At 47.3% G+C, this 27498-nt stretch overlaps 1 protein-coding gene across 1 annotated transcript in view; it reads right to left on the bottom strand.

The window, feature by feature from the left end:
• IGSF21 (immunoglobin superfamily member 21) overlaps window positions 1-27498 on the bottom strand; it is a 239830-nt gene that overhangs the window by 129531 nt on the left and 82801 nt on the right. The window contains 2 exon segments of the mRNA XM_079987073.1: window positions 26151-26219; window positions 26221-26264. Of these exon segments, the coding sequence (XP_079843199.1) occupies window positions 26151-26219; window positions 26221-26264 (113 nt within the window).

Here is a 27498-nt window from a genome sequence, read left to right as displayed (position 1 = left end):
ATTACAAGCGATACGCCGGCTGATGATGTTAAACAGCCATTTGCTCACCGACTCGGTATTTTCAGCCCCTGCAAGACCCTGACGTTCATGGCGCTAAATAAGCAGGTAAATAGATGGTGGTAAATAAGCAGGAGCTCCAAACCTGCCTGGAATCAAGACAAAGCACTAGAGGAAATGAGAACAATATAGCTGTCAACTTTTCCCTTTTCTTGCGAGGAATCCTATTCGGAAAAAGGGGATTTCCCTTTAAAAAAAGGGAAACGTTGACAACTATGGAGAACAAAGGTGTAAAGATGAAACCTGGGGCTGGATTGCACCTGAACCTAAGAACATGAAAAGTCTCTGCTGGATCAGGCCAGCAGCCGATCTGGACCAGCTTCCTGTTCTCACAGTGGCTAACTATATGCTCCAAAGGGAAGCCCAGAAGCAGGAACTGAGCACAAGAACACTTTCCCTTCCTGCCGTTTCCAGCAACTGGTGCACAGAAGCATCACTGGCCCCAACCATGGAAGCAGAGCATAGCCATCATGGCTAGTAGCCATCGATAGCCTTCATGAATTTGTCCAATCCTCTTTTAAAGGCATCCAGCCACCTGGGCTGAGAAGGAGGCTTACAAAAGCTCTGCCATCCCAACGCACTTGGCAGGATCCCACAACTTCCTGCCTCCCCCAAATGTCGAAAAGGAGACAAAGAGCGTGGGCGAGAGGACGAGGAGAAGGGTGACCTTGGGCGCAGCTGCACCAAGGAGAAAGGAGGCTGTGTCACTGGCATGGTCCCCACACACCCCTTGCCGGGGCTGGGGAGCCATCCCTGCCAAAAGGAGGGAGACGCCAGGGGTCTGAGGAGGGAGAGAGGCAGAGCAGAAGGTTGGCTGACGGGGTATGGATTTCAAGCTGGTTCCGTCCTTGGCACCGGCTGATGAACCATCACATGTTTCTCCCATTGTCAGAAAAAGAAGAGAGTGATTTCCTAAAGCTAATGCAATTCTAGGCTGCATCAACAGAAGTCTCCCAATCCAGGGAAGAAAGAATACTGCTCTATTCTGCCCACATGGGATGCGGGTGGCGCTGTGGGTTATACCACAGAGCCTAGGACTTGCCGATCAGAAGTTTGGCGGTTCAAATCCCCGCGACGGGGTGAGCTCCTGTTGCTCGGTCCCTGCTCCTGCCAACCTAGCAGTTCGAAAGCACCTCAAAGTGCAAGTAGATAAATAGGTATCGCTCTGGCGGGAAGGTAAACGGCATTTCTGTGCGCTGCTCTGGTTCACCAGAAGTGGCTTAGTCATGCTGGCCACATGACCCGGAAGCTGTACGCCAGCTCCCTCAGCCAATAAAGTGAGATGAGCACTGCAAATCCAGAGTTGGCCACGACTGGACCTAATGGTCAGGGATCCTTTTACCTTTATTCTGCCCACACCTGGAGTTCTGTGTCCAGTTCTGGGTGCCACAATTTAAGAAGGATATTGGCAAGCTGGAATGTGTGCAAAGGAGGGCGATCAAGATGACCAAGGGTCTGGAAACCAAGCCTTAGGAGGAATGGTTGAGGCAGTTGGATATGTTTAGTATGGAGAAGAGAAGACTTAAGAGATGATATGATAGCCAAACTTTCATATCTGAAGGGCTAGTCTATGGAAGATGGAGCAAACTTGACTTCTGCTGCTCCAGAGGGCAGGATCCCAACCAATGGATTCAAATGGCAAGAAAGGAGATTCCAACTAAACCTTAGGAAGAACTTTCTGGTGGTAAGAGCTGTTCAAGAGTGAGACAGACTACTACAGAAGGCGATGGACTCCCTGCTCCTGCCAACCTAGCAGTTTGAAAGCATGTCAAAGTGCAAGTAGATATATAGGTACTGCTCTGGTGGGAAGGTAAACGGCGAAAAGGGTGGAAGGAAGAAGAAGTCCCGACAATAACAGATTAGCATAACAAGCTACAAGAATTTGCTGAAATGGCGCTGTTGACAAATAGCCTGAGAGGCAATTCAAAACAAAAATTTATGGAAAAGTGGGATAGAAATAAGATATATGTTCAAAAATATAGTAAAGGTTCGCTACCTATGCTAGCATTCAATTGATGTTGGAGAGAGACTGAGTTGAGAAATAAGACCAAGGGTACATATTGATATAGGGACATGGGTGTTGCTGTGGGTTAAACCACAGAGCCTAGGACTTGCCGATCAGAAGGTTGGCGGTTTGAATCCCCACGACAGGGTGAGCTCCCGTTGCTCGTTCCCTGCTCCTGCCAACCTAGTAGTTCAAAAGCATGTCAAAGTGCAAGTAGATATATAGGTACTGCTCTGGTGGGAAGGTAAACGGCGTTTCTGTGCGCTGCTCTGGTTCACCAGAAGTGGCATAGTCATGCTGGCCACATGACCCGGAAGCTGTACGCCGGCTCCCTCGGCCAATAAAGCGAGATGAGCACTGCAACCCCAGAGTCCATCACAACTGGACCTAATGGTCAGGGGTCCCTTTACCTTTACCTTAATTAGAGTGCTGGACTAAGATCTGAGAGAGACTAGAGTTCATGAAGCTCACCAGACTGGTTGACCTTGTGCCAGCCACTGCCTCTCAGTGTAACCAACAGGATTATTATGAGGATTTCCATGGGCACCTGGTTGGCCGCTGTGAAAGCAGGATGTTATACTAGATGGCCCTTTGGCCTGACTCAACCAGTTCTTCTTATGCTCATCATGAATGGAACAAATGGGGAAATAAAGTCCTATGCTGTTAACCCCAAAGAGCCTTGGGAAATATTTGTAGGCTGCATGGCTCACACTTCAACACAGAGAGCCAGTGTGGTGTAGTGGTTAAGAGCTGTAGTCTCATAATCTGGGGAACCAGGTTCGCGTCTCCGCTCCTCCACATGCAGCTGCTGGGTGACCTTGGGCTAGTCACACTTCTTTGAAGTCTCTCAGCCCCACTCACCTCACAGAGTGTTTGTTGTGGGGGAGGAAGGGAAAGGAGAATGTTGGCTGCTTTGAGACTCCTTGGGGTAGTGATAAAGCGGGATATCAAATCCAAACTCTTCTTCTTATTATTCAACCACTACCACGGTCGTGAGGAAATCTGATGGAGATAATGTACCGTATTTTTTGCTCTAGAAGACTCACTTTTTCCCTCATAAAAAGTAAGGGGAAATGTGTGTGCGTCTTATGGAGCGAATGCAGGATGCATAGCTATCCCAGAAGCCAGAACAACAAGAGGGATTGCTGCTTTCACTGCGCAGCGATCCCCCTTGCTGTTCTGGCTTCTGAGATTCAGAATATTTTTTCCCTTGTTTTCTTCCTCCAAAAACTAGGTGTGTCTTGTGGTCTGGTGCATCTTATAGAGCAAAAAAAATATGGTAATCATGGAGTTGGAAGGGAAGCAAAGGGTCTTGTAGTCCAACACTCGGCAGTGCAGGAATCACAGGTAAGTATATAAGCAAAACACATGATTTTGTGGTATCCCAGACACCCCCACTTCCCCAGAGCAATCTGTAAGTCCACAACAAGATTGACCGTCGACAGGTCACCCACCCTGTCAAATCCCCCCGCCCATCGCCTAGTTCAGAAATCACTGTGGTGCCTACTGAGCTGAACAGTGCAGCCAAGGCTTCTCCCACTCCCTCATGCTGACGGATGATGTATCCATCCCTTGTAAACAGGTAAGGAATGGCCGTTGTCAGACTCGCACGCAAATCCCCCCTGCCATATTTGTTGCCTGTCAGACTCTGGCCGCCGCGGAGGTGGCATGTGATACGTTACCGCCCACACCAAAGGTAAGAGAGGACCCATCCATCAGCTCCGCAAATGTGCCCTGATAAAAAGAACATCTGAGTCATGGAGAGCTGCAGGGGAAAAGTCCCAACGGCCTGATCCTGATTTCAGCCTGACATACCCATATATATATATATAGAGAGAGAGAGAGAGAGAGAGTGTGTCATAGTATACATCAGTGTTTCCCAACCTTGGGCCTCCACTTGTTTTTGAACTACAACTCCCATCATCCCTGACTAGCAAGACCAGTGGCCAGGGATGATGGGAATTGTAGTCCAAAAACAGCTGGAGGCCCAAGGTTGGGAAACACTGGTATACATAATAAGATAAGGGGAGCCTGCTGGATAAGGCCAGCATCCTGTTCTCACAGTGTCATGTGAGGCCCTGTGACTAATAGGACTCTGCAGGAGTCCTAAGTTTGTTTTGAAGAGGCAAGGCGCGGCCACACAGGTGAGGCCGATTAATAACTCATAGCACCTGGTGGCAAGAGCCGGGAAGGGATATAAGGTGAGCATTTTCCCTTCGGCTCTTTGCCAGAGCAACACGTTCCCTGCCTTGCTGCATTTGACTCCTTGATCCTCAGACCCCTGACCCCTGACTTTGTGACTCCTTGCTTCTTGATCCTCAGACCCCTGACTTTGTGACTCCTTGCTTCCTGACCCTCGGACTCTTGGCTTTCTGACTCCTGGCTTCTGGACTCCTGTTCCTCCTCCCACCCCTCCATCTTGCCCCCGGTCCCAATGTCCCCAGCCAGGACTTCGATCGCCCGTGAACCAGACCGTGATATGCAGGGGCCAAAGAGATGCCCCTTCTGGGAAGCCCATAAGCAGGTTCTGAGCGCAAGAGCACTCTCCCTACCAGTGGTTCCCATCAAATGGTGTTCAGAAGCATTGCTGCCCCCAACCTTGGAGGCAGACCATAGCCACCATGGCTTGTAGCCATTGGTAGCCCTCAGCTCCATGAATTGGTCTAATCCTCTTTTAAGGCCACAGTTCCACAGTTTTATCTGTGCACTGCATAAAGAAGGGCTTACTTTTAGTGCAGGTGTTTAAATGCATAGGTATAGGGACCTATGCATTTTAACTTGTTCAAAAATATCTAGAGTTATGAGGGAGAAGCGAGGTGGCCAAGTCTGCTCTTGATGCTAAATGGTTCAGGGTCGTTTTTATATTATTATTATATGTCATAATCACACACACGCACACAAAATACCCCACCCACACAGAAACGTTTAAAGACTATAGATTGTTGAATCAGGCAAAAAGGCCTGGTTGAAGATGAATGTTTTCACCTGGCGCCTAAAGATACTCAATGAAGGTGCCCGGCAAGCCTTCCCAGGGAGAGCATCCCACAAATGTGGAGCCACCACAGAAATGGGCCTGTTCTCAGGTTGCTGCCCTCTCGACCTCTCATGGAGGAGGCACATGAATAAGAGCCTCAGAAGATGGCTGCGGGGTCTAGGTTGGTTCTTATGAGGAGAGGGGGTCCTTGAGGTATTGTAGTCACAAGCTGTTCATAGCTCAAAACCAGCACTTTGAATTGGGCCCAGAAACTAACTGACAGCCACTGCAAATGGGCCAGCATTGGTGTAACAAGCCAAGTTACAGGGAGCCAGGCAGAGGGCCTTCTCGGTAGTGGCACCCGCCCTGTGGAACTCCCTCCCACCAGATATCAAAGAGAACAACAACTACCAGACTTTTAGAAGACATCTGAAGGCAGCCCTGTTTCGGGAAGCTTTTAATGTTTAACAGATTGTTGTATTTTAATATTTTGTTGGAAGCTGCCCAGAGTGGCTGGGGAAGCCCAGCCAGTTTCTGAACCATCTTCAGAGGCAGCCCTACGTATAACGTGTTGCAGTAATCTAACCCAGAGGTTACCAGAGCTTAGACAACAGGCAATCCTTGTGCCAGATAGGGGCACTGCTGGGCCACTAAACAAAGCTGATGCAAGGCACTCCATATCACCAAGGCCACCTAAGCCTCAAGAGACAGCTATGGATCCACATGTAGCCCCAAGCTGCGTACCTGTTCCATCAGAGGGGGTGTAACCTCACCAAGAGCAGGATAAAGGTAAAGGGACCCCTGAACCCTGACCGTGATCCAGTCATGGCCAACCCTGGGGTTGTGGAGCTCATCTCGCTTTATTGGCTGAGGGAGCCGGCATACAGCTTCCGGGTCATGTGGCCAGCATGACTAAGCCCCTTCTGGCGAACCAGAGCAGCGCACGGAAATGCCGTTTACCTTCCCGCTGGAGTGGTAACTATTTATCTACTTGCACTTTTACATGCTTTCGAACTGCTAGGTTGGCAGGAGCAGGGACTGAGCAACGGGAGCTCACCCCATCGCAGGGATTCGAACTGCCGACCTTCTGATCGGCAAGTCCTAGGCTCTGTGGTTTAACCCACAGCGCCACCCAGCACTCTAATTACTGCCCTACAATAGTTATCTGATACATCCCATCCTAGGAATCCTTTGTAATGTGCATGTGTGTATCAGGGGGTGTCTTTTCCAGCAAAACACTAAGTGCCTGAGCAATGAGGAGCCATTTACACGCAGGGTTCCATCCAGCAATGAGAAGACAAGGGCAGGGTCCTAGGCTCTGTGGTTTAACCCACAGCGCCACCCGAATACTTCCTTAAAAAAAGAAGACCAACTTTCCTCATTCCAAGATCACTTTCCACAATCCCCGACTTCCCTCTGCAGTGGCCTGTGGTGTCAGCAGCAGGGAAACTCGAAAACCCAAGTATCTCTGGGGGTTTAGGCTTGAGAGAGCTGATGGAAGCAACTTGCATGCCAGGGGAATGCTCCCCCTATTTCCCCATGGGCTAAGCCATCGGAAAGCGTCCCTCCCATTCCATAGAAGCAGAAACTGCGAGATGAAGAGCAGCTCATCTCGCCGCGGTGCTATCATGGAGATGCAGCGGCAGACGTTGTCGACGCCGTCTCCCTTGTGCGAAAGGTGAGAGAGTTGTTAGATGGGCCTGTGCAGGAAGAACGGATAGACCGCCCCACCCCCTCGCCCGCAACTCTCCCGGGAATAAGGAGAGATTTCTGCAAGCCTCAGAATGCCAGTGTGACCGCGATAATGGAATCTCTTGCTTCCCAGACTACAAAGGATTTAAAAAAAAAAAAAAAAAAAAAGAAATAAGACCATTTTCTAAAAGAAAAAGAATATGGCTCTTCTCATTGGACCAAGAAAGAAAAGAGGATAGACTGGATAGATTGCTAGATAAGATGGGGAGATAGACAGGAAGGATAGACAGACTGGTGGATTTCATAAAATTTATAAACCACTTGATAGTAAAAAACAAGTGATTTACAAAAAGATAGATAGATAGATAGATAGATAGATAGATAGATAGATGATAGATAGATAGAGATGACAGATGATAGATTAGATAGATGACAGGTAGATTGATGAAAGAAAGAAAGAAAGAAAGAAAGAGTGGGATGTAATCCACTGGGAACAGTCAAGTGCAATATTCCTTGTTTTGCTAGAGTGGACATGCAAGGGAATGTTTTGTCCAGCCAGTTGAAACTTCCTGTTCCTTCTGGCCTGGAGCATCCTTCCTTGCATGTGACTAGTGGGTGGGACTGACCTTTCTAGACCTGGTAAAAGGCCAAGTCACGCTGCTACCTTCCCTCTTTTTGACCTTCCTGTTCGGAAGGAAGGAAGGTGACAGATATAAGAAAGAAAGAAAGAAAGAAAGAAAGAAAGAAAGAAAGAAAGGAAGGAAGGAAGGAAGGAAGGAAGGAAGGAAGGAAGGAAAGAAAGAAAGAAATAAAGTAGGTGATAGAGAAAGAAAGAAAGAAAGAAAGAAAGAAAGAAAGAAAGAAAGTGATGAAAGAAAGAAAGAAAGAAAGAAAGAAAGAAAGAAAGAGATAGAAAGAAAGTGATAGAAAGAAAGAAAGAAAGAAAGAAAGAAAGAAAGAAAGAAAGAAAGAAAGAAAGGTGATAGGAATAAGAAAGGAAGGAAGGAAGGAAGGAAGGGCTGGCACTTTGTTTGGCTGCTACAGTATGGTAAGAAAGAAAGAAAGAAAGAAAGAAAGGAAGGAAGGAAGAAAGAAAGAAAGGAAGAAAGAAAGGAAGGAAGGAAGGAAGGAAGGTGATAGGAATAAGGAAGGAAGGAAGGAAGGAAGGAAGGAAGGAAGGAAGGAAGGAAGGAAGGAAGGAAGGGTTGGCACTTTGTTTGGCTGCTACAGTATGGACTCAAGAACCTAAGAAATGCCTCTTGGTTTAGGCCAATCGTGGCCCATCCAGTCCAGCCTCTTGTTCTCACAGGGGCCAACCAGATGCCCCAAAGCAGGAGCTGAGCACAAATACCACCTTCCCTCCTGCAGTTTCCAGCAATTGTTACCCAGAAGCATTGCTGCTCCTGAGCATGGGCAGAGCATCCCTTATAAATAAATAAATTAGGTTCCATTTGTTCCACACTACTTATATACCACTTAATCATAAATATTTCAGAGTGGTTTACACAGAACACAGGCAAGCCATAGGAAGGCAGGAGATGGGCCTGAGCTCAGTGGTAGAGCATCTGCTTTGCATGCAGAAGGTCCCGAATTCAGTCCCCAGCAGCATCTCCAGGCAGGGCTGGAGAAGATCCTCTGCCTGGAAACCTGGAGAGCTACTCAGACAACGCTGAGCTGGATGGACCATTGGTCTGACTCTGAATAAGGCAGCATTGCAGGGAAGGGAGGGTTGTAGAAGTTGGTGGGGGTTATTGCAGAAGCCAATCTTGAAACCACAGCGTAATAGACCTGAGATGCAGCCTGGCTGTTCCTTTCTGCTGTGGTTTCTGTCCATTGAAATGGCTGCCTCTCTCTCTCCAAAATATCCCTGAGTCACAAGCTTTCATTGTTCTTTTTATCGCTCCCCAGAACCACACCAAGGGAGACGTCATGCAGCCAGCAACAACAGCTCTGCTTATTCCCTCTCTTCATCTCTGGCTTCGCCTGATAAGACCAGCTGAGAAGAAAAGGACATCGCTAGCAGGGAACAGAATGTATTTTTTTTTTTAGAGAAAAGAAAGCAAGCACCTTTCTGGGGTGGGGTCTCCATAGCAACCTCCAGCTGCCACCATCTCCGAGCTCACTGAAACCAGTTCTGCTCACCCCATCTTGAAAAGCGCTGAAGACGGTGGAGAAATATCAGTGCCATCGGTATGTGTGAGGTGTGTACAGTTATGGTAGCCACGGAGCATGCTCAGATGAGTTTGACGCTGGGTGACAAATTGAGTAATGGGAATCAGGTGAAGATCCCTGCCACCTCTGCAGTCTGTACAACTCATTTTGTTGTTTAGTCGCTTAGTCGTGTCCGACTCTTCGTGACTCCATGGACCAGAGCACGCCAGGCACACCTGTTTTCCACTGCCTCCCGCAATTTGGTCAAACTCATGCTGGTAGCTTCGAGAACACTGTCCAACCATCTCGTCCTCTGTCGTCCCCTTCTCCTTGTGCCCTCCATCTTTCCCAACATCAGGGTCTTTTCCAGGGAGTCTTCTCTTCTCATGAGGTGACCAAAGTCTTGGAGCCTCAGCTTCAGGATCTGTCCTTCCAGTGAGCACTCAGGGCTGATTTCCTTCAGAATGGAGAGGTTTGATCTTCTTGCAGTCCATGGGACTCTCAAGAGTCTCCTCCAGCACCATAATTCAAAAGCATCAATACTTCGGCGATCAGCCTTCTTTATGGTCCAGCTACAACTCATAGAATTGTAGTATTGTAGAGTTCAAAGGGGACGCAGGTGGCGCTGTGGGTTAAAGCCTCAGCGCCTAGGACTTGCCGATCGAAAGGTCGGCGGTTCGAATCCCTGCGGCGGGGTGCGCTTCCGCTGCTCGGTCCCAGCGCCTGCCAACCTAGCAGTTCGAAAGCACCTCCGGGTGCAAGTAGATAAATAGGGACCGCTTACCAGCGGGAAGGTAAACGGCGTTTCCGTGTGCGGCTCTGGCTCGCCAGAGCAGCGATGTCATGCTGGCCACGTGACCCGGAAGTGTCTCCGGACAGCGCTGGCCCCTGGCCTCTTAAGTGAGATGGGCGCACAACCCCAGAGACTGTCAAGACTGGCCCGTACGGGCAGGGGTACCTTTACCTTTACCTTTTAGAGTTCAAAGGGATTCTCAGATTCATCTAGGCCAGGGTTTCCCAAATTCAGCCCTCCAGCTGTTTTTGGACTACAACTCCCATCATCCCTAGCTAGCAGGACCAATGGTCAGGGATGATGGGAATTGTAGTCCAAAAACAGATGGAGCCCCAAGTTTGGGAAACTCTGATCTAGACCAACCCCCTGTAATGCAGGAACGTGCAGTTGTCCCATTTGGGGATCGAACTTGTGACCTTGGTGTTATCAGTACCATGCTTCAGCCAACTGAGCTACCCAGCAATCAAGTAGGGAAAACAGTTTCCCAGCATGTCAAGCCCCTAATGAGTTAAAGGTAGAGGGACCCCTGACCATTAGGTCCAGTCGTGGCCGACTCTGGGGTTACAGTGCTCATCTCACTTTATTGGCTGAGGAAGCCGGCGTACAGCTTCTCGGTCATATGGCCAGCATGACTAAGCTGCTTCTGGCGAACCAGAGCAGTGCATGGAAACACCATTTACCTTCCCACCGGAGTGGTACCTATTTATCTACTTGCACTTTGACATGCTTTTGAACTGCTAGGTTGGCAGGAGCAGGGACCGAGCAACGGGAGCTCACCCCATCACGGGGATTCGAACCGCCGACCTTCTGGTCGGCAAATCCTAGGCTCTGTGGTTTAACCCACAGTGCCACCCACGTCCCTAATGAGTTACATAGCCTTAGAAAGATAGGAAGCTGCCTCATACTTAGGAGGACCAATGGACCATCTAGCTCAGTGCTTTCCACACGGACTGGCGTCAGCTATCTTGAAACAAAACAGGTCTCTGTCACTGAGCTATGGTCCCCTTCTTCAAAGCAAGCTTCTGGTCCTCATAGTTTTGAAGGACTGGTTTCAACAGGAGCACAGGAAGCTTCATTGATGGTAATATCATCCACATTGACTGGTAGTATCTCTCTGGGATATCAGGCTGGGTCGTCTCCCAGCCCTACCTAGAGATGTTACCATTGCGGATTGAACCAGGGACCTTCTGCGTGCAGAGCAGGTGCCCTAACAATTGACCTACCACCCTTCTCCTGAGTTCTACAGAATCACAAGATCACAAGAGAGCATCTGGGAGAACCATGGGTTCAACATCCCTAAAGCCAGTGTGGTGTAGTGGTTAAGAGCAGTAGATTTGTAATCTGGGGAACCAGGTTCGTGTCTCCACTCCTCCACATGCAGCTGCTGGGTGACCTTGGGCTAGTCACACTTCTCTGAAATCTCTCAGCCCCACTCACCTCACAGAGTGTTTGTTGTGGGGGAGGAAGGGAGAGGACTCCTTCGAGTAGTGATAAAGCAGGATATCAAATCCAAACTACTACTACTACTATTCTTCTTCTTCTTCTTCTTCTTCTTCTTCTTCTTCTTCTTCTTCTTCTTCTTCTTCTTCACTGGACCATCACTTGCCTTTGTTTCCCCCAGCTACCTCCATCACAGCTCTACCTTCTTTTAAAGCGGGGATAGGTAACCCTGTGTGGTGTCTCTGGATACTGCTGAACTAAAATCCCCATCATTATCCCTGATACCATTGGCCACACTGGTGCTGGAGCTGCTGGGATCCCAGGCCAAACAATATCTGGAGGGCCCCAGATGCTCCTCATCCCTGACTGAGAAAAACTGGGTCCTCTCCTCCTCTCAGAGGTGAAAAGAAGCGAAAGTGTCACCAGGCATGCAGCTATTCCACACAACTGTTCCTCTCCTCTCACCAACAAGTCCTGTCAGAATCATTTACAGATCGTATAAATATAATTTCCACAGTCTCGGCATCTCCAAAACATTTCAGCAGGCAGGACCGCTCAGCTTTGAAGAGGAGGAGATGGAAACTTGTATCTTCGGTGTGTCTTTCTGTGTGCTTTTTTCATGCACCCTTTCCCCTAGTATATGAATTTCTGTACACACGGCTTGGCAGAAGAACCTCATTGCAAAATCTGAAGCAATGCAAGCTTCGAAAGTGGGCTGTGTTTCAGATTGTTTCAGAAATTGAACAGGTTCGCCCTGAAATGTGAACTAAATGGAAATTTCTCCTCCATCCCCTAAGATTTTAGAACTCTAATAAATCAGCAAGCAAAGCGTGGACCAGTGGCAATCCCCCTGGTCCCACAAACAGAGCAGCACAATTCAGGATTGGCTAGAATCATTCATGGTTATGAGAATCTAAGAAGAGACTGCTGGATCAGGCCTTTAGGGTCCTGTCAGGGAACTGACATCGGAGCCAGCAGTGGAGGCAGGGCTCCCAAGTGATGCCGGAGAAGGGCCAAGCAGGGAAAGAGGGAACTCATCGGCTGGGGAAGGAAATCAGCATAACACCAGGGATAAAGGGGGGCGGTTGGGGGAATTGGAGAGGGGTCTCCAGGACTCTTCGCTGGAGACCAGCGGGGAGAGTACAGGTCCTCCTCTGCCCACACCCACCCTGCACAGAAGACTTCCGCGCAGGGAAAGTAGGCGTAGACTTGGCGTCAAAGAGCTTTTGTGCTGGAAGAAGTTTAAGAAACGCCCACTGATGGATTCTGCTAGCGACTGAACAGCCACGAAGTGAAGGGCTGTCCAGTCAGGAAAGGTTTAACCAGGCTACCCAGCCAGGAGTGGTGGCAACTTACGCACGAGCAACCCCCATACATCCCATTACAGGTCCCATGTAGTTCAGCATCGTGTTCTCAAAGTGGCCAACCAGATGCCCCCAAAGAGGAACAAGCAAAATTCAAATACAAAACCACCCTTCGTGCAGTTTCCAGAAACTGGCATTCAGAAGCATTGATAATAATAATTATTATTAATATTTATACCCCACCCATCTGCCAGGGTTTCCCCAGCCACTCTGGGCAGCTCCCAACAGAATAATAATAATAATAATAATTTAAAAAGTGGTAGAATATCAAACATTATAAACTTCCTAAACAGGGCTGCCTTCAGATGTCTTCTAAAAGTCAGAGAGTTGTTTATTTCCTTGACATCTGATGGGAGGGCATTCCACAGGGCGGGTGCCACTACCAAGAAGGCCCTCTGCCTGGTTCCCCGTAACCTCACCTCACAGGGAGGGAAACACCAGAAGGCCCTCAGAGCTGGACCTCTGTGTCCGGGCTGAATGATGGGGGTGGAGACGCTCCTTCAGGTATACTGGGCCAAGGCCATTTAGGGCTTTCAAGGTCAGCACCAACACTTTGAATTGTGCCCAGAAACATACTGGGAGCCAATGTAGGCCTTTCAGGACTGGTGTTATATGGTCTCGGCGGCCACTCCCAGTCACAAGTCTAGCTGCCACATTCTGGATTAGTTGTAGTTTCTGGGCTGGGTCACCTTCAAAGGTAGCCCCACATAGAGCTCATTGCAGTAGTCCAACTGGAAGATAACTAGAGCATGGGTAGGCAAACTAAGGCCTGGGGGCCATATCCAGCCCAATCGCCTTCTAAATCCGGCCTGTGAATCAGCATGTTTTTACATGAGTAGAATGTGTGCTTCTATTTAAAATGCATCTCTGGGTTATTTGTGGGGCATAGGAATTCCTTCATTTCCCCCCCACCAAAATATAGTCCGCCCCCCCCACAAGGTCTGAGGGACAGTAGACCGCCCCCTGCTGAACAAGTTTGCTGACCCCTGAACCAGAGCATGTACCACTCTGGCAAGACATAGCTAAGGAGGACTTTATTGGGTCTGTCCCGAGCCTTCCAATCTTCACTGGATGTCCACGAGTCCCAAGCTTTCCTCCATCCATTTTCTTTGTGCTACGCATAATTTGATAAACTTCTATCATCTTGCCTCTCGCAACTAAAATGCCCCAATCACTGCACTCCACACACCCCCTTGATCATTTTGGGTTATCCACTTCAAGTTCCCTCTTGAAAATATCTTTCCATTAAAAAATAAAAATAAAAAAGCAATGATAAAAATAGCTAATCCCGCCTTTTTCTCCTCTTGCCCAGCCCATCGCCACTCAGCCTGGAGAGAGCAATTTGTACCCCCCCCCCAATTCATCCACCTCATCTTATCACAGCGATACCGCAATGCTCCGCCAAACGGGAAGAAGGATTATGCAAATTGAAAATCAGCTTTTCGGGGAAAGTGGGCTAATCCAATATTACTGAGCAGGCCTGCAGTGGACTGGAAAACGGACCGAGGGGGATGTGTAGGTAGGGCCGGTTATTTTTTATATTTTTATTTTTGGATTGGAGGGGGTGGAAACTGTATACATGTGTGCAAAAACTGCTCAAAGCCAGTTACTTGAGAGACCACCATGTCCTCTATTTACCCCAGTAGCTTGGAAGGAAGGAGAAATCTGGTTTTGTTCCTGTTTTAATGAGAAACTGCTCTGTCCTTTCTTCTTCTCCCCATATGCGAACCCAAGCACGGTTTGAAATTTGCACTTTTAAATTGTATTGCTCTTATATCCCACTCCCCCCCCCCAAGGAGCTCAAAGGGGTGGCTTACACAGTCCTTCCCCCCTCCACATTTAATCCCAACATGAACCCTGTGAAGTAGGTTAGATTGAGAGGCAGGGGCTGGTCCAGGGTTGCTGAATTCCAATCCTCTGCATCTCTGACCACTGCAGCTTTGCAGGTGCACAGAATAAACCTCTGCTTTTAGATGTTAATTCAGGGTTGTGCAACTTCTGACCCTCCAGATGTTGCTGGACTACAACTCCCATCACCCTTGGCCATTGGTCACCCTTGCAGGGGCTGATGGGAGTTGTAGTACAGCAATATCTGAAGGGCCATACCTGCTCTATAGCCTCTCTGTTATCTCTTGCTGAGCATCCTCCATATGAGGCCGAACAGATATGTCATGACTGACCCTCAGGGAAATGTTGTTTTTTCCCCTCAGTAAGATCTGCAGCAAAACTCTGCATTTTCCTTTTATCTGTGAACAACGGGAGTGTCAGGAGTTTTCTCTCTCTTCCGTCTCTGAAGAGGCTTCATGCTGCCGGTTCCAAGAGACCCCAAGAGGGACAAAAAAAGCCCCAGGTTCTTCCTCTGCTGGCACTGGGTCTGTGGCCCCGATCCCTGGGCCCATAACCATTGTCAGGAGTGTGGCCTACACTCGAGTAGGACTCTGGCAGAGACACATGCCAGACTGGCATGTTCCCTCCCTCCTGGTCAATCGTTTGGGAGCTTCAGAAGCTTCCTTCAGCCCGAACATCACAGCGACCGATGCCAACCGACACCGGCACACTTAGGGATCCGCAGAGTTTGCGCAACTTGCATAACAGAACTCAGCATACAGTGGTACCTCTGGTTATATATTTAATTCATTCCGGAGGTCTGTTCTTAACCTGAATCTGTTCTTAACCTGAAGCACCACTTTAGCTAATGGAGCCTCCCACTGCTGCCACGCCGCCGGAGCACAATTTTTGTTCTCATCCTGAAGCAAAGTTCTTAACCCGAGGTACTATTTCTGGGTTAGCAGAGTCTGTAACCTGAAGCATATGTAACCTGAAGCGTATGTAACCCGAGGTACCACTGCATTGGCTAATCTACTTTATTTACATATAAACACACACGGAGCACTGCAACATGGCTCCCTCTCTCTCTAGCATCAGACAGCAAAGAGAAAAAGAACAAAGGACAATAGTCCCACTTCACTGAAAACAGTAACACAAACATCCTGTCTCCGTCACGTCCCACTCTGTGGAGTCAAAACATACACCGTCATGTGATAGAAAACAATCCCATGACTGCAATCATGGAGCAGGAATTCTAACATGGAGAACCTGCTGGATCAGGCCAAAGATCTCTTCAAGCAGCCTAAAGGTAAAGGTAAAGGGACCCCTGCCCATTTGGTCCAGTTGTGATCGACTCTGGGGTTGCGGCGTTCATCTCGCTTTACTGGCCAAGGGAGCCAGCATACAGCTTCTGGGTCATGTGGCCAGCATGACTAAGCTGCTTCTGGTGAACCAGAGCAGCACATGGAAATGCCGTTTACCTTCCCGCCAGAACGGTACCTATTTATCTGCTTGCACTTTGACGTGCTTTCAAACTCCTAGGTTGGCAGGAGCAGGGGCCGAGCGATGGGAGCTCACCCCGTCACAGGGTTTCGAACCACCAACCTTCTGATCAGCAAGCCCTAGGCTCTGTGGTTTAACCCACAGCGCCACCTACGTCCCCTTCAAGCAGCCTACTGTTCTCCAGTAACCAACCAGAAGCCCCGGTGGGGAGCTTAGAAACAGGACATGAGCCCAACTGCGCTCTCCTCGGTTGTGATTCCTAGAAACTGACATTCATTGTAACTATCATGGCTAGCAGCCTTCAGCATCCCTCTCCTCCAATCCTCCTTGGAAGCCATCCAAGTTGGTGGCCATCCCCGGTCCTGTGGCAGTGAGTTCCATAGGCTATGCAGTGCCTGAAGCCCTTTCTTTTTATCTGCCCCGAATCTGCCAACATTCAGCTTTCACTGGATGACCCTGAGTTCTGGCAATGTGAGAGAGGGAATAACAACATGCCTACAACCTTTGGGTTTTTGCCAACACTTCCATTACCAATTTGTGTGTGTTTGTGTGCTGTTGTATTCAACATTATTCATACACAGACTAGATTCAGAGAAATGAATAGATTTTACTGACCACCATTAATTGAAATGAGGGAAGCATGCACCCAGTCTGAGGAAGACTGAATACACCCCATTGTTCAAACCTGCATTTCAATCATTTCAAACCCTTTCCGATGCTTGTCGATTTCATCAGCATTTCTTACAAATATTTTGTGTATTGCTTTATGTGAACTGCTCAGAGGTCAGTCTGCTAAGTGCCAGGTAAAGCCTTGCATAGCCAAATATATATTTAAATAACAACCTGCAGGGTTTGGCATTTTATTTTATTTTTTCAGAAGATCCGCTTGATTGTGAGTCCCTGGTTTCCTCCTCCCCCTTTTAATGCAATCCGAAGAGAATTTTAATTAATTAACCAGCCCGATTAATCTATTAAGCATTGCAGCCCTAATTATCATCATCATTAGCATTCCTAGTCATAGCTCCACGCAGGGTCAGGTTTTTTGATTATTATTATTTTTTACTTTTAATGGGCAACTATTTTCTGTGCTACACACTCCCGTCAGCAAGACCGACTCCTAATCTTTTTGTAACGCGCCTGATTCTGCTTCCACGGTTGGCTGCCTTTACAATCCAGCTTGCACACCAGAGATGTACGGCAAATCAAGAGAGAAAGCGGCAGGGAGGGAGAAGGGAGATTGAGAGAGCAAGAGATTTCTCTGTGCACAAAAGAAAATGACACACACATCCTGGTGTACGTTAAGCAGGCTGTGGCTCCAAATGGAGTTTTAGGGAAAGGGTCTGGAATCAGAGAAACAGCCCGACCTTAAGGGTTTGGGGAACGCATTAAGGGATTCTATCTATCTATCTATCTCTATCTATCTATCTATCTATCTATCTATCTATCTATCATCTATCTATCTATCTATCTATCTATCTATCATCTATCATCTATCTATCTATCTATCTATCTATCTATCTATCTATCTATCTATCTACAGTGGTACCTCGGGTTACGTACTTAATTCGTTCCGGAGGTCTGTTCTTAACCTGAAACTGTTCTTAACCTGAAGCACCACTTTAGCTAATGGGGCCTCCTGCTGCCGCCACGCCGCCAGAGCACGATTTCTGTTCTCATCCTGAAGCAAAGTTCTTAACCCGAGGTATTATTTCTGGGTTACGGAGTCTGTAACCTGAAGCGTATGTAACTTGAAGCGTATGTAACCCGAGGTACCACTGTATCTATCTATCATCTATCTATCTATCTATCTATCTATCTATCTATCTATCTATCATCTATCTATCTATCTATCTATCTATCTATCTATCTATCTATCTATCATCTATCTATCTATCTATCTATCTATCTATCTATCTATCTATCTATCTATCATCTACCTCTATCTATCTATCTATGTATTGCCCTTCATCTGGAAATACCTGCCCTTCTTTAAATGGCAATATTGTTTAATCAGCCAAAGTGCTAGTTGAAGAAAAGCATTTTCTCCTGGCACCTGAAGATGCAGTGTACCTTGAGTTACAGACGCTTCAGGGTACAGACGCTTCAGGCTGCAGACTCCGCTAGCCCAGAAATACAGTGGTACCTCTGATGACGTACTAAATTCATTCCAGAGGTCCGTTCTTAACTTGAAACTGTTCTTAACCTGAAGCACCACTTTAGCTAATGGGGCCTCCCACTGCCGGCGTGCGATTTCTGTTCTCACCCTGAAGCAAAGTTCTTAACCTGAGGTACTATTTCTGGGTTAGCAGAGTCTGTAACCTGAAGTGTATGTAACCTGAAGCGTATGTAACCTGAAATGTATGTAACCCGAGGTACCACTGCAGTGGGACCGAACAACTGGGACCGAACAACGGGAGCTCACCCCGTCGCGGGGATTTGAACTGCCGACCTTCTGATCAGCAAGCCCTAGGCTCTGTGCTTTAGATCACAGTGCCACCCATGTCCCGAAGGGGAGGTACAAATGCCATAAATAAACCCCGAGACGCGGGTAGCGCTGTGGGTTAAACCACAGAGCCTAGGACTTGCCGATCAGAAGGTCGGCAGTTCGAATCCCCGCGACAGGGTGAGCTCCCGTTGCTCAGTCCCAGCTCCTGCCAAAGCAGCTGTTTGAAAGCATGTAAAAGTGCAAGTAGATAAATAGGTACCACTCCGGCGGGAAGGTAAACAGCATTTCTGTGCGCTGCTCTGGTTCTCCAGAAGCGGCTTAGTCTGGCTGGCCACATGACCCGGAAGCTGTACGCCGGCTCCCTCGGCCAATAAAGCGAGATGAGCGCCACAACCCCAGAGTCGGTCAGGACTGGACCTAATGGTCAGGGTTCCCTTTACCTGTACCTCCCATCCCAGTGGTGGTCATCTTCTACAGCTCCATGAAGTCAATACCCACAAATGGTTTTCATGAAACAGGGATTTCCAAAGGCTACACACTGTAGATCTCATGTAACTATTTTATGGCTTTGGAACAAGCTCTCGGCTTCAGGTTCAAAGAAAGTCTGCTAACTTTTTTTCAAATGGGATGTGCTAACGAATAGACCCAGGATGAAAAGAGACCCCTGTGGTGTTCTGTTCCGGAGGACTGCAAAAAAAAATGGGGGTGCAGGGAGTCAGATGCTGTTATCGGAAGATAACGAAGACATGGAGAAAGTGCTAATGAGCATAATTGGGATGATCAATGAGTCTTATGGGATTGGGGGGAAGGGGGATGAGCTGTGAGTTTTACCAGAAGTAGAGTGGATAATTAGGCCTGCACTCATTTGTCATAAAAATGCAACATAGGGAAATCGAGACACGGAGATGATACTACAATGGTATAGAAGAACTTGGAAGGACGGGGGATTTTTTCTTTCAATTTCTTTCAGTTTGGAAACTTCTGATTGTCACCGATTGTTAGCCCTACTCAAAGTAGGTAGAAGAGAATAAGAACAGGCCAACAGCCCATCCAGTCCAGGATCTGCTTCGCACAGTGGCTGAACAGTTGCCTGAGGGAAATCCTCAATTTGGGCCTGAGCATAAGAGCCTTCAGCTGGACCATAAAGAAGGCTGATCACTGAAGAATTGATGCTTTTGAATTCTGGTGCTGGAGGAGACTTTTGAGAGTCCCATGGACTGCAAGAAGATTAAACCTCTCCATTCTGAAGGAAATCAGCCCTGAGTGCTCCCTGGAAGGACAGATCCTGAAGCTGAGGCTCCAATACTTCGTCCACCTCATGAGAAGAGAAGACTCCCTGGAAAAGACCCTGATGTTGGGAAAGATGGAGGGCACAAGGAGAAGGGGACGACAGAGGACGAGATGGTTGGGCAGTGTTCTTGAAGCTACCAGCATGAGTTTGACCAAACTGCAGGAGGCAGTGGAAGACAGGAGTGCCTGGTGTGCTCTGCTCCATGGGGTCACGAAGAGTCGGACATGACTAAATGACTAATCAACAACAAAATAAGAGCCTTCACCCCTTCTGTATACTTGCCAACATTTTCCTGTTGAAAATATGAACATCAGGAGTTTTAAATCTGATGGAAAACCTAGGATAGAATAAATAACATTAAAGCCAAAGCATGCTATAATATGGCAGTGAATAATGGATGAGAAATAGAAGTAAGGAGCAGATGGGAAGTCAGCTATATAGGAAAAAGTTGTTTTATGTTAAATGTATTGTGAGCACTATTCAATGTATTGGTGGTGGTGTTGTTACTGATGATGATGTTTTTCTTTCTTAGTTGTTAGGAGGTGATGGATATTTGTTTATCTTCATATTTCTTTTTTGTATTAAAATGAAATAAAAATATTAGAAAAAAGGGGAAAAAAGAAAATAGAAAATATGGACATCCTAAATAATTAATAATAATAATATTATTTATACCCCGCTCATCTGACTGGGTTGCCCGAGCCGTTCTGAGTGGCTTCCAACATTTTATATATGTTAAAACATTATACACATTTTAAAAAAACTTCCCTTCAGGTGTCTTCTAAAGGTTGTATAGTTACTTATCTCCTTTGCTTTGGGGGGGGGGGTGTCACATAAATCAATACCCTCCCACATTTATCCCATGAAAATAAGGACATTCTATAGATGGCTTTAGCCCACTATACCTGAAGGAGTGCCTCCACCCCCATCGTCCAGCCTGGACACTGAGGTCCAGCTCTGAGGGCCTTCTGGCAGTTCCCTCCCTGTGAGAAGTGAGGTTACAGGGAACCAGGCAGGGGGCCTTCTTGGTAGTGGCACCCGCCCTGTGGAGCACCCTCCCATCAGTTGTCAAGGAAATAAACAACTATCTGACTATCTGACATCTGAAGGCAGCCCTGTTTAGGGAAGCTTTTAATGTTTGATGTTTCGTTGCACTATTATTATTATTATTATTATTATTATTATTATTATTATTATGTTGGGAGCCGCCCAGAGTGGCTGGGGAAACCCAGCCAGATGGGCGGGGTAGAAATAATAAATTATGGTTGTAATATTAATATTACTGAAAAGCGGAATATTTTGGGATAAAATCAGAAACCCGGATGGCTTCTGTAAATCCAGGACTGTCCTGGAAAACAGGGACACTCAGAGGGTCTGCTTCTGCTATTTCCAGCAACTGAGATTTAAAAGCATAAAACCTCCAGCCATTGAGGCAAGGTATAGCCATCATGGCTGGTATTCACCAATAGCCCTCTCCTCCGTGGATTTGTCCAATCACCCTTTAGCACCCTCTAGGTTAATCCCCTCGCTCTGAGTTTGCTCCACTCGCCTCATCGTAAAACTGCCATGTGGATGATTCTCGCTGATCTCCGCCAAGAGGCTGGTGGGTGGACACCTGTAGGTTGCTGTTTTATCTGCTGAACTTTGGAAGAGCTGGAGGAGAATTATGATTCTGTGGTCTCTGAGTTGGCTGCACAAGGTGACTCAGGGGAAATCAGCCGCTGCTGCCATGACCGCCCACCCCCTACGTCCTGCATACAGCCCCACAAAGACCTCTCCACAGCCTTCAACCTCTTGACAGCAGCGACAAGCCAAACTGCACCATCTCACCACCCAGGCCCTTCACTTCCCATCAGAGCTGATTCGCTCCTCGTCCGGGTCAGACAAGGCCAACAGAGAATTGCCGTGCGTTAGCTCGGGGAATCTTAAACGTTGCTGTGTATTAAAAGTGCTCGGTGGGGGAATTTATCTCTCCCCCTCGAACTCAACACCCACATCATATGATTGTTTATCTTAAATCCCCTCAGGTGTCTGACATTGAAATCGGCTTGGCGTGGGGGAAAGAACCGAAGGAAAAGGGGATGCCGTCACCAACGAGCTAGTGACTCTGGATTTATTTATTTTTATAATGAATTGAATCCCCAATTCATGTTTGCTGCTTACAAGGCAGATTGGGGTCTGTCGGCTGGATCTAGGAGGGCATCACAAAAAAGAGAGGCAGGGAGAATCAATTTGGGATGTCAAGCAAGTCACACACACACACACACACACACACACACACGTATCATCAAAGAAGGCCACTGAATTTTCAAGATTTGAAATCCTGTTCTTACCCATCATTTGGGGGGGAGAGATAATTTGCTGCATCCCAACTCCCCTCCCAAGGAGATTCAGTTGGTTAGGTCCAGGGGAGGAGTTGCTGTGGTCAGGTGGCTCGTTTGAGCCAATTGGCATGGGGAGCATAGCTATTTAAGCCTGCTCCTCCCCCAAACTCTTCACTCTGACGCTTCCAGCGCCCTTCCAATATGCCCTTCCAAGTTCCTTCCAATGTTTCCCACCTCCCCTAGCATCGAGAAAGACCCCGCGTTAAAAATGATTTACTTGCAAACTCTTCAAAGGTCAGATTCGTGTGCTTTTACATACAGCAGTCAGAAAACACAGGCAGTAAGACTTAGGTTAGTTCCAAAGTGGGGAACTTCCTGAATTTATTGTATAGGAGCACAAGGATGGCTTGTAGAAAGCCATATGGTCTGAGCTTGGAGCAACTAGCTCAGACCTCTTTACATGCCAGAATTCACATTGTAGCCTGAGGGAAACAATAGGCTTGATTTCCTTCCTCCCAAGGTGAGGGGGATGACCTAGCTAAGCCTGGCAGGACAGCTTACTCTATGGCATTAACCCCTTCATGCATTAACCAGACAAGCATTTTAGTTATATGAGGCTGGTCACCCTACGCCTCCTGCCCCTCCATATGCAGTAAGGGCTCTGCTTGTCACCTGTTCTGGGAGCTTAAGAGGAATTTTTTTGGTGAGCCTATAATTTATGGAACTCTCCTTTATTGCATACTTCATACTGCAGGGAGGTTTCTTTTTGCTGGAGTGGTATTGTTGTTTGATTGGCGTAGGCCCATTTTTATGTTGTCTCAATTCTATTATACACTAATTTTTAACTACACGCAGGTCTCGTTTTCCGAACACAATGCATTCCCTAGAAACTGATCATTATGTGAGCGTTCACATAACAAGTTTCCATTGATTCCTATGGGGAAATTTCAAATATGTTCCTACAGAATTTTGACCTATGAAAAAAGAGGAAGAAAAAACCAGGAAAACCCAGAGAAACCCTCTGAAACCTTACTAAAATACAGATCGCTAAAGTTCCTCAGCCAACCAGCAAAAGGCAAACAAAGAAGTAAAAAATTCTGAATCTGCAGTGTGTATAGCAAAGTTGGGAGTACTAATTCCTCGTCTTCTGATCAGTGAATTTTCGCATTGTGAGTGTTAGGAAAACATGACCTATGTATATTATCTTTTATATGCTTTTAGCCTTCTGAACTTTATCTGTGCTTTATTTTGTGTAAGCTACCTTGACTACCCGTCTGGGGAAAAGGTGGGATAACAACAACGAAAGCAACAACATTGCACAGGCTTGGATTAGATGACCCTTGTGATCTCTTCCAGATCTACTGTTCCATGATTCCATTTTAAGCAACCAGTATTTATCCATGCTTACATCTTTAGATTTTGTATGCTGCATGCCCTCTTCCTGTATGTCTATGAAAGTATAGTCGATACATATTTCAATAAGCAAACTTTTTTCTTTAATGAAAAACAAGTTGGGGAGATGATATCAGAAAACACGGCTGCTTGCATTTGAATCGCTGCTCTTGCCCTTGAAAATACACACACACAACCCACCCCCAATATAGTGACCTCATTTTTATGCACACTTCCAAGTCTGATGCAGACTTCTGAGGCCAAAATAAATACAAATCCAGATTGCGGAAGAGCAGAGGTCTCTCTCTCTCTCTCCCCTTCCTTTTAAAATAGAAGCACTACCAGGGGCAAACCAAGCCAAGATATCCGATGATTTTCTCCCGTCTTCCGCAGGCAGGTTGGCCCAGAATGAGTGGAGAGAGCAGCAGCCCGAGAAAGGGGAACACAATCAGCTTCTTGGGCAGGGTTAAACTCCTTTCTTTCCCCCCCCACCCCCCGAAAAGACTTAATGGGTTTCTAGATAAATGGACCTACGGCTCCAGCAGCTGCCCAGGTGACCTGAGACTAAATGGCGTTTGACACAGACTGCTAATGCACAAGCTCCTACTCTATTTCCTTTTTCTTTCTGTGCGTTGGGTCAGTTCCACCACCACCCCTTCCGCCGTTGATAGTTCCATCTCTCCGCTGCATACCTAAATATGTTAAATTTGGGACCACGCCACAAAGCTTCAGGTTGCTGGAGTTCTTTTATAATAATTAATAATAATAATAATAAACACAATAAAACATCAAACATTAAAAACGTCCCTAAAACAGTGCTGCCTTCAGATGTCTTCTAAAAGTCAGATACAGTGGTATCTCGGGTTAAGTACTTAATTCGTTCTGGAGGTCTGTTCTTAACCTGAAACTGTTCTTAACCTGAAGCACCACTTTAGCTAATGGGGCCTCCTGCTGCTGCCGCGCTGCCAGAGCACGATTTCTGTTCTCATCCTGAAGCAAAGTTCTTAACCTGAAGCACGATTTCTAGGTTAGCGGAGTCTGTAACCTGAAGCGTATGTAACCCTAGGTACCACTGTAGTTGTTTATTTCCTTGACATCTGATGGGAGGGCATTCCGCAGGGCGGGCACCACCACCAAGAAGGCCCTCTGCCTGGTTCCCCGCAACCTCACTTCTCGCAGGGAGGGAACCGCCAGAAGGCCCTCGAAGCTGGACCTCAGTGTCCGGGCTGGATGAAGGGGCTGGAACTGCTCTTTCAGGTATACTGGGTCGAGGCCATTTAGGGCTTTAAAGGTCAGCACCAACACTTTGAATTGTGCTCAAAAATGTACTGGGAGGCAACATATGGTCTCTGCGGCCACTCCCAGTCACCAGTCTTTCAAGCTGGAAGATGCACTGCAGTCTTAAAAACCCTTCTAAAGATCCTAGGCATGTTTCTTTGAAAGCAATGTCCCACTAACTCAGTTTTATTCAGGAGCGAATCCCTTTAAATTAACAGGCCTCCGTTAGCCGGGCCCATTAACTTCAACAACTCCAGGTACAATTAAATGTTGAATCTACACAACGCCCTGTGGTTGGAAGGGATCCCAAGGGTTTTCATTATTATTAAAATTTGTATGCCATCCTATATCTGCAGATCTCAGAGCTGTTCACCGCATAAAAACACGCTAAAAAAACACAAAATACATAATTAAAATATGTATGGCAGCACCTACACTTGGGTACTCCCTGCCTATTCATAACAAGCAGGTGTCTTCGCCATATTCTGAAAGTTTTGAATTATTTGTTGTCCATTTTTATTGAGAATTTTATTGTTTTGTCCTTTGTGTAAACTGCTTTGAGTTTGTTTGTTCGTCTGTTTTACAATCAAGCAGAGGGTAAATTTTACGAAACAAGGAAACAAATGAAAGGTGTAGATCTCCAGGTGTGATCTTGGGGGCCGGTCACCCACTCTCAGCCTAACCTACTTCACAGGGTTGCTGGGAGGGGCAAAATGGGAAGGAAGGAGAAAGCCACTTCTGACGTAGAAGGAGGTGGGGTTGCGGGCTTCACCTTCCCACCATGCACGCGGGGGGGAATCCCGATCGCATCATCCCTTGGCCAGCCAATCGGGGGGGGGCGTGGCCTGCTCCATTTAATGCAGGGGTGGCCTGGGAACTCCCTCTTTGCTGCTTCCAGCTGCTCCAGTTTCCCGCCCTTTAAGGTTTTTTTTCGTCGTTGACCTTGCTATGGACCTCGGTTGGTCGCCATTAAGGAGCCTGGTAGGAATTTTTCCACTTGGCAAATTGGCACCAGCCACTTGGTTTTTTGCCTACCTCATAGCAAATCATCACAACTTCCTTGATATTGGCTGTTAGGCATTGGTATTGGTATTGTTATGTAGATGAAGGGGGGGGAGGAAGCGCCACCACGTCCCCAGCATATTGAAGGGTAGTCCGATAAAGGATTCCAGGGAGCGTTGGCCCTGTCCAAAAGCCTATGGAGGTGAGGGCCTAAGAGATGCCCCTGAGCGGTGACCCTGAGGGAGTTCCTAGTTGATGTGCATCAGCAGGACTCCCTCTACTGGTGGTTAACCCTCCCCGGACTTCAAGCGAACAGGCTGAAGCCAGATAGTTGGTTAGGACCAATGCCTGAGCCAATACCGCTCATCACCTGTAACCAATAAAGTTGTGGCCATATTTAGCCCATTAACCTTAAATATCTGTGTCATGTGTCTTTATTTACACTGGGGGGAGAGTCGGGAACTCACCCACGCAACTACATTTACCACCTTGAGCTCCTTAGAGGTGAGATAGAAACAGAGCGAGTAAATAATGATGGAAACACTCACAAAACAAACCGAAACAGCAGCTCAAGGGACTTTTGGGGGATGAAGGAGGATTGGCTCGCTTACCCGATACCACACTATTTCCCGCATCCTGCCATCCGTCTTGAAGTTGCATTTCAAAGTGACGGCATCCCCCAACCACCACAGGTGGGAGCGGCTCGATGCTGACCGTCAGGTAACCTGAGACACAAAAAAAAGATGGAAGAAGACAGGTGAGATGCGAGAACCACCTTGAAAGGTTTCTGCTCTCTCTCTTGGGAGTTCTTGACGTCGATGGGCTGCTGGAACCTCAGTTGCCCCCTAGAATGAAAACCACATAAGATTTGCGGTTGTTGCTTTAGTGTAAAAATGTGTGGAGTTGACCATTATCTGAAAAACAACAACACATAAATTACTTGGTGGCCAAGGCTTGGAGGACAAGGAAAGAATTTGGGAATTGTAAGAACAAATCCATTCTTAAGGAAATCAGCCCTGAGTGCTCACTGGAAGGACAGATCCTGAAGCTGAGGCTTCAATACTTTGGCCACCTCATGAGAAGAGAAGACTCCCTAGAAAAGACCTTGATGCTGGGAAAGATGGAGGGCACAAGGAGAAGGGGACGACAGAGGACGAGATGGTTGGACAGTGTTCTCGAAGCTACCAGCATGAGTTTGACCAAACTGCGGGAGGCAGTGAAAGACAGGAGTGCCTGGCGTGCTCTGGTCCATGGGCTCACGAAGAGTCGGACATGACTAAACGACTAAACAACAACAAAGAACAGGATGCTAGGCTAGATGGACCCCTTTGGGCCTGACCCAGAGGCTCTTATTAATTTTATTTACATACTGCCCTATACCTGGGGGTCTCAGGGCGGTTCACTCACTGCAACACAGTACCTCCTCAGCTTAGCTCCCTGTAGCCCAGGTCAGGGCCGGATTTAGGTTTGATGAGGCCCTAAGCTACTGGAGGTAATGGGGCCCTTAATATGTCCAGCTGTCCTTTGTCAACAACAAATTGTCACTGTTTTTTGTGTTGAATATTTTAGGGAGCAGGCTAGCAGGCGGGGCCCATTACTTACATCATAGGAGCCTACACAACACAAAACACTGTTGCTGCATGTAGGTTTTATTTTATTTGTTGTTTATCTTGTATTTTAGAAATGTACATCCATTTTCCCCCTTTAAATTTTTTTGGGGCCCCCAAGAGAGTGGAGCCCTAGGCTTGTTTAGCTTATACAGTGGTACCTCGGGTTAAGAACTTAATTCATTTTGGAGGTCCATTCTTAACCTGAAACTGTTCTTAACCTGAGGTACCACTTTAGCTAATGGGGCCTCCCGCTGCCGCCGCACGATTTCTGTTCTCATTCTGAAGCAAAGTTCTTAACCCGAGGTACTATTTCTGGATTAGCGGAGTCTGTAACCTGAAGCGTCTGTAA

This window comes from Podarcis cretensis, assembly GCF_951804945.1.
Source record: "Podarcis cretensis genome assembly, chromosome: 8".
Classification (NCBI taxonomy): domain Eukaryota; kingdom Metazoa; phylum Chordata; class Lepidosauria; order Squamata; family Lacertidae; genus Podarcis; species Podarcis cretensis.
This window is presented reverse-complemented; position numbering and strand designations above follow the sequence as displayed.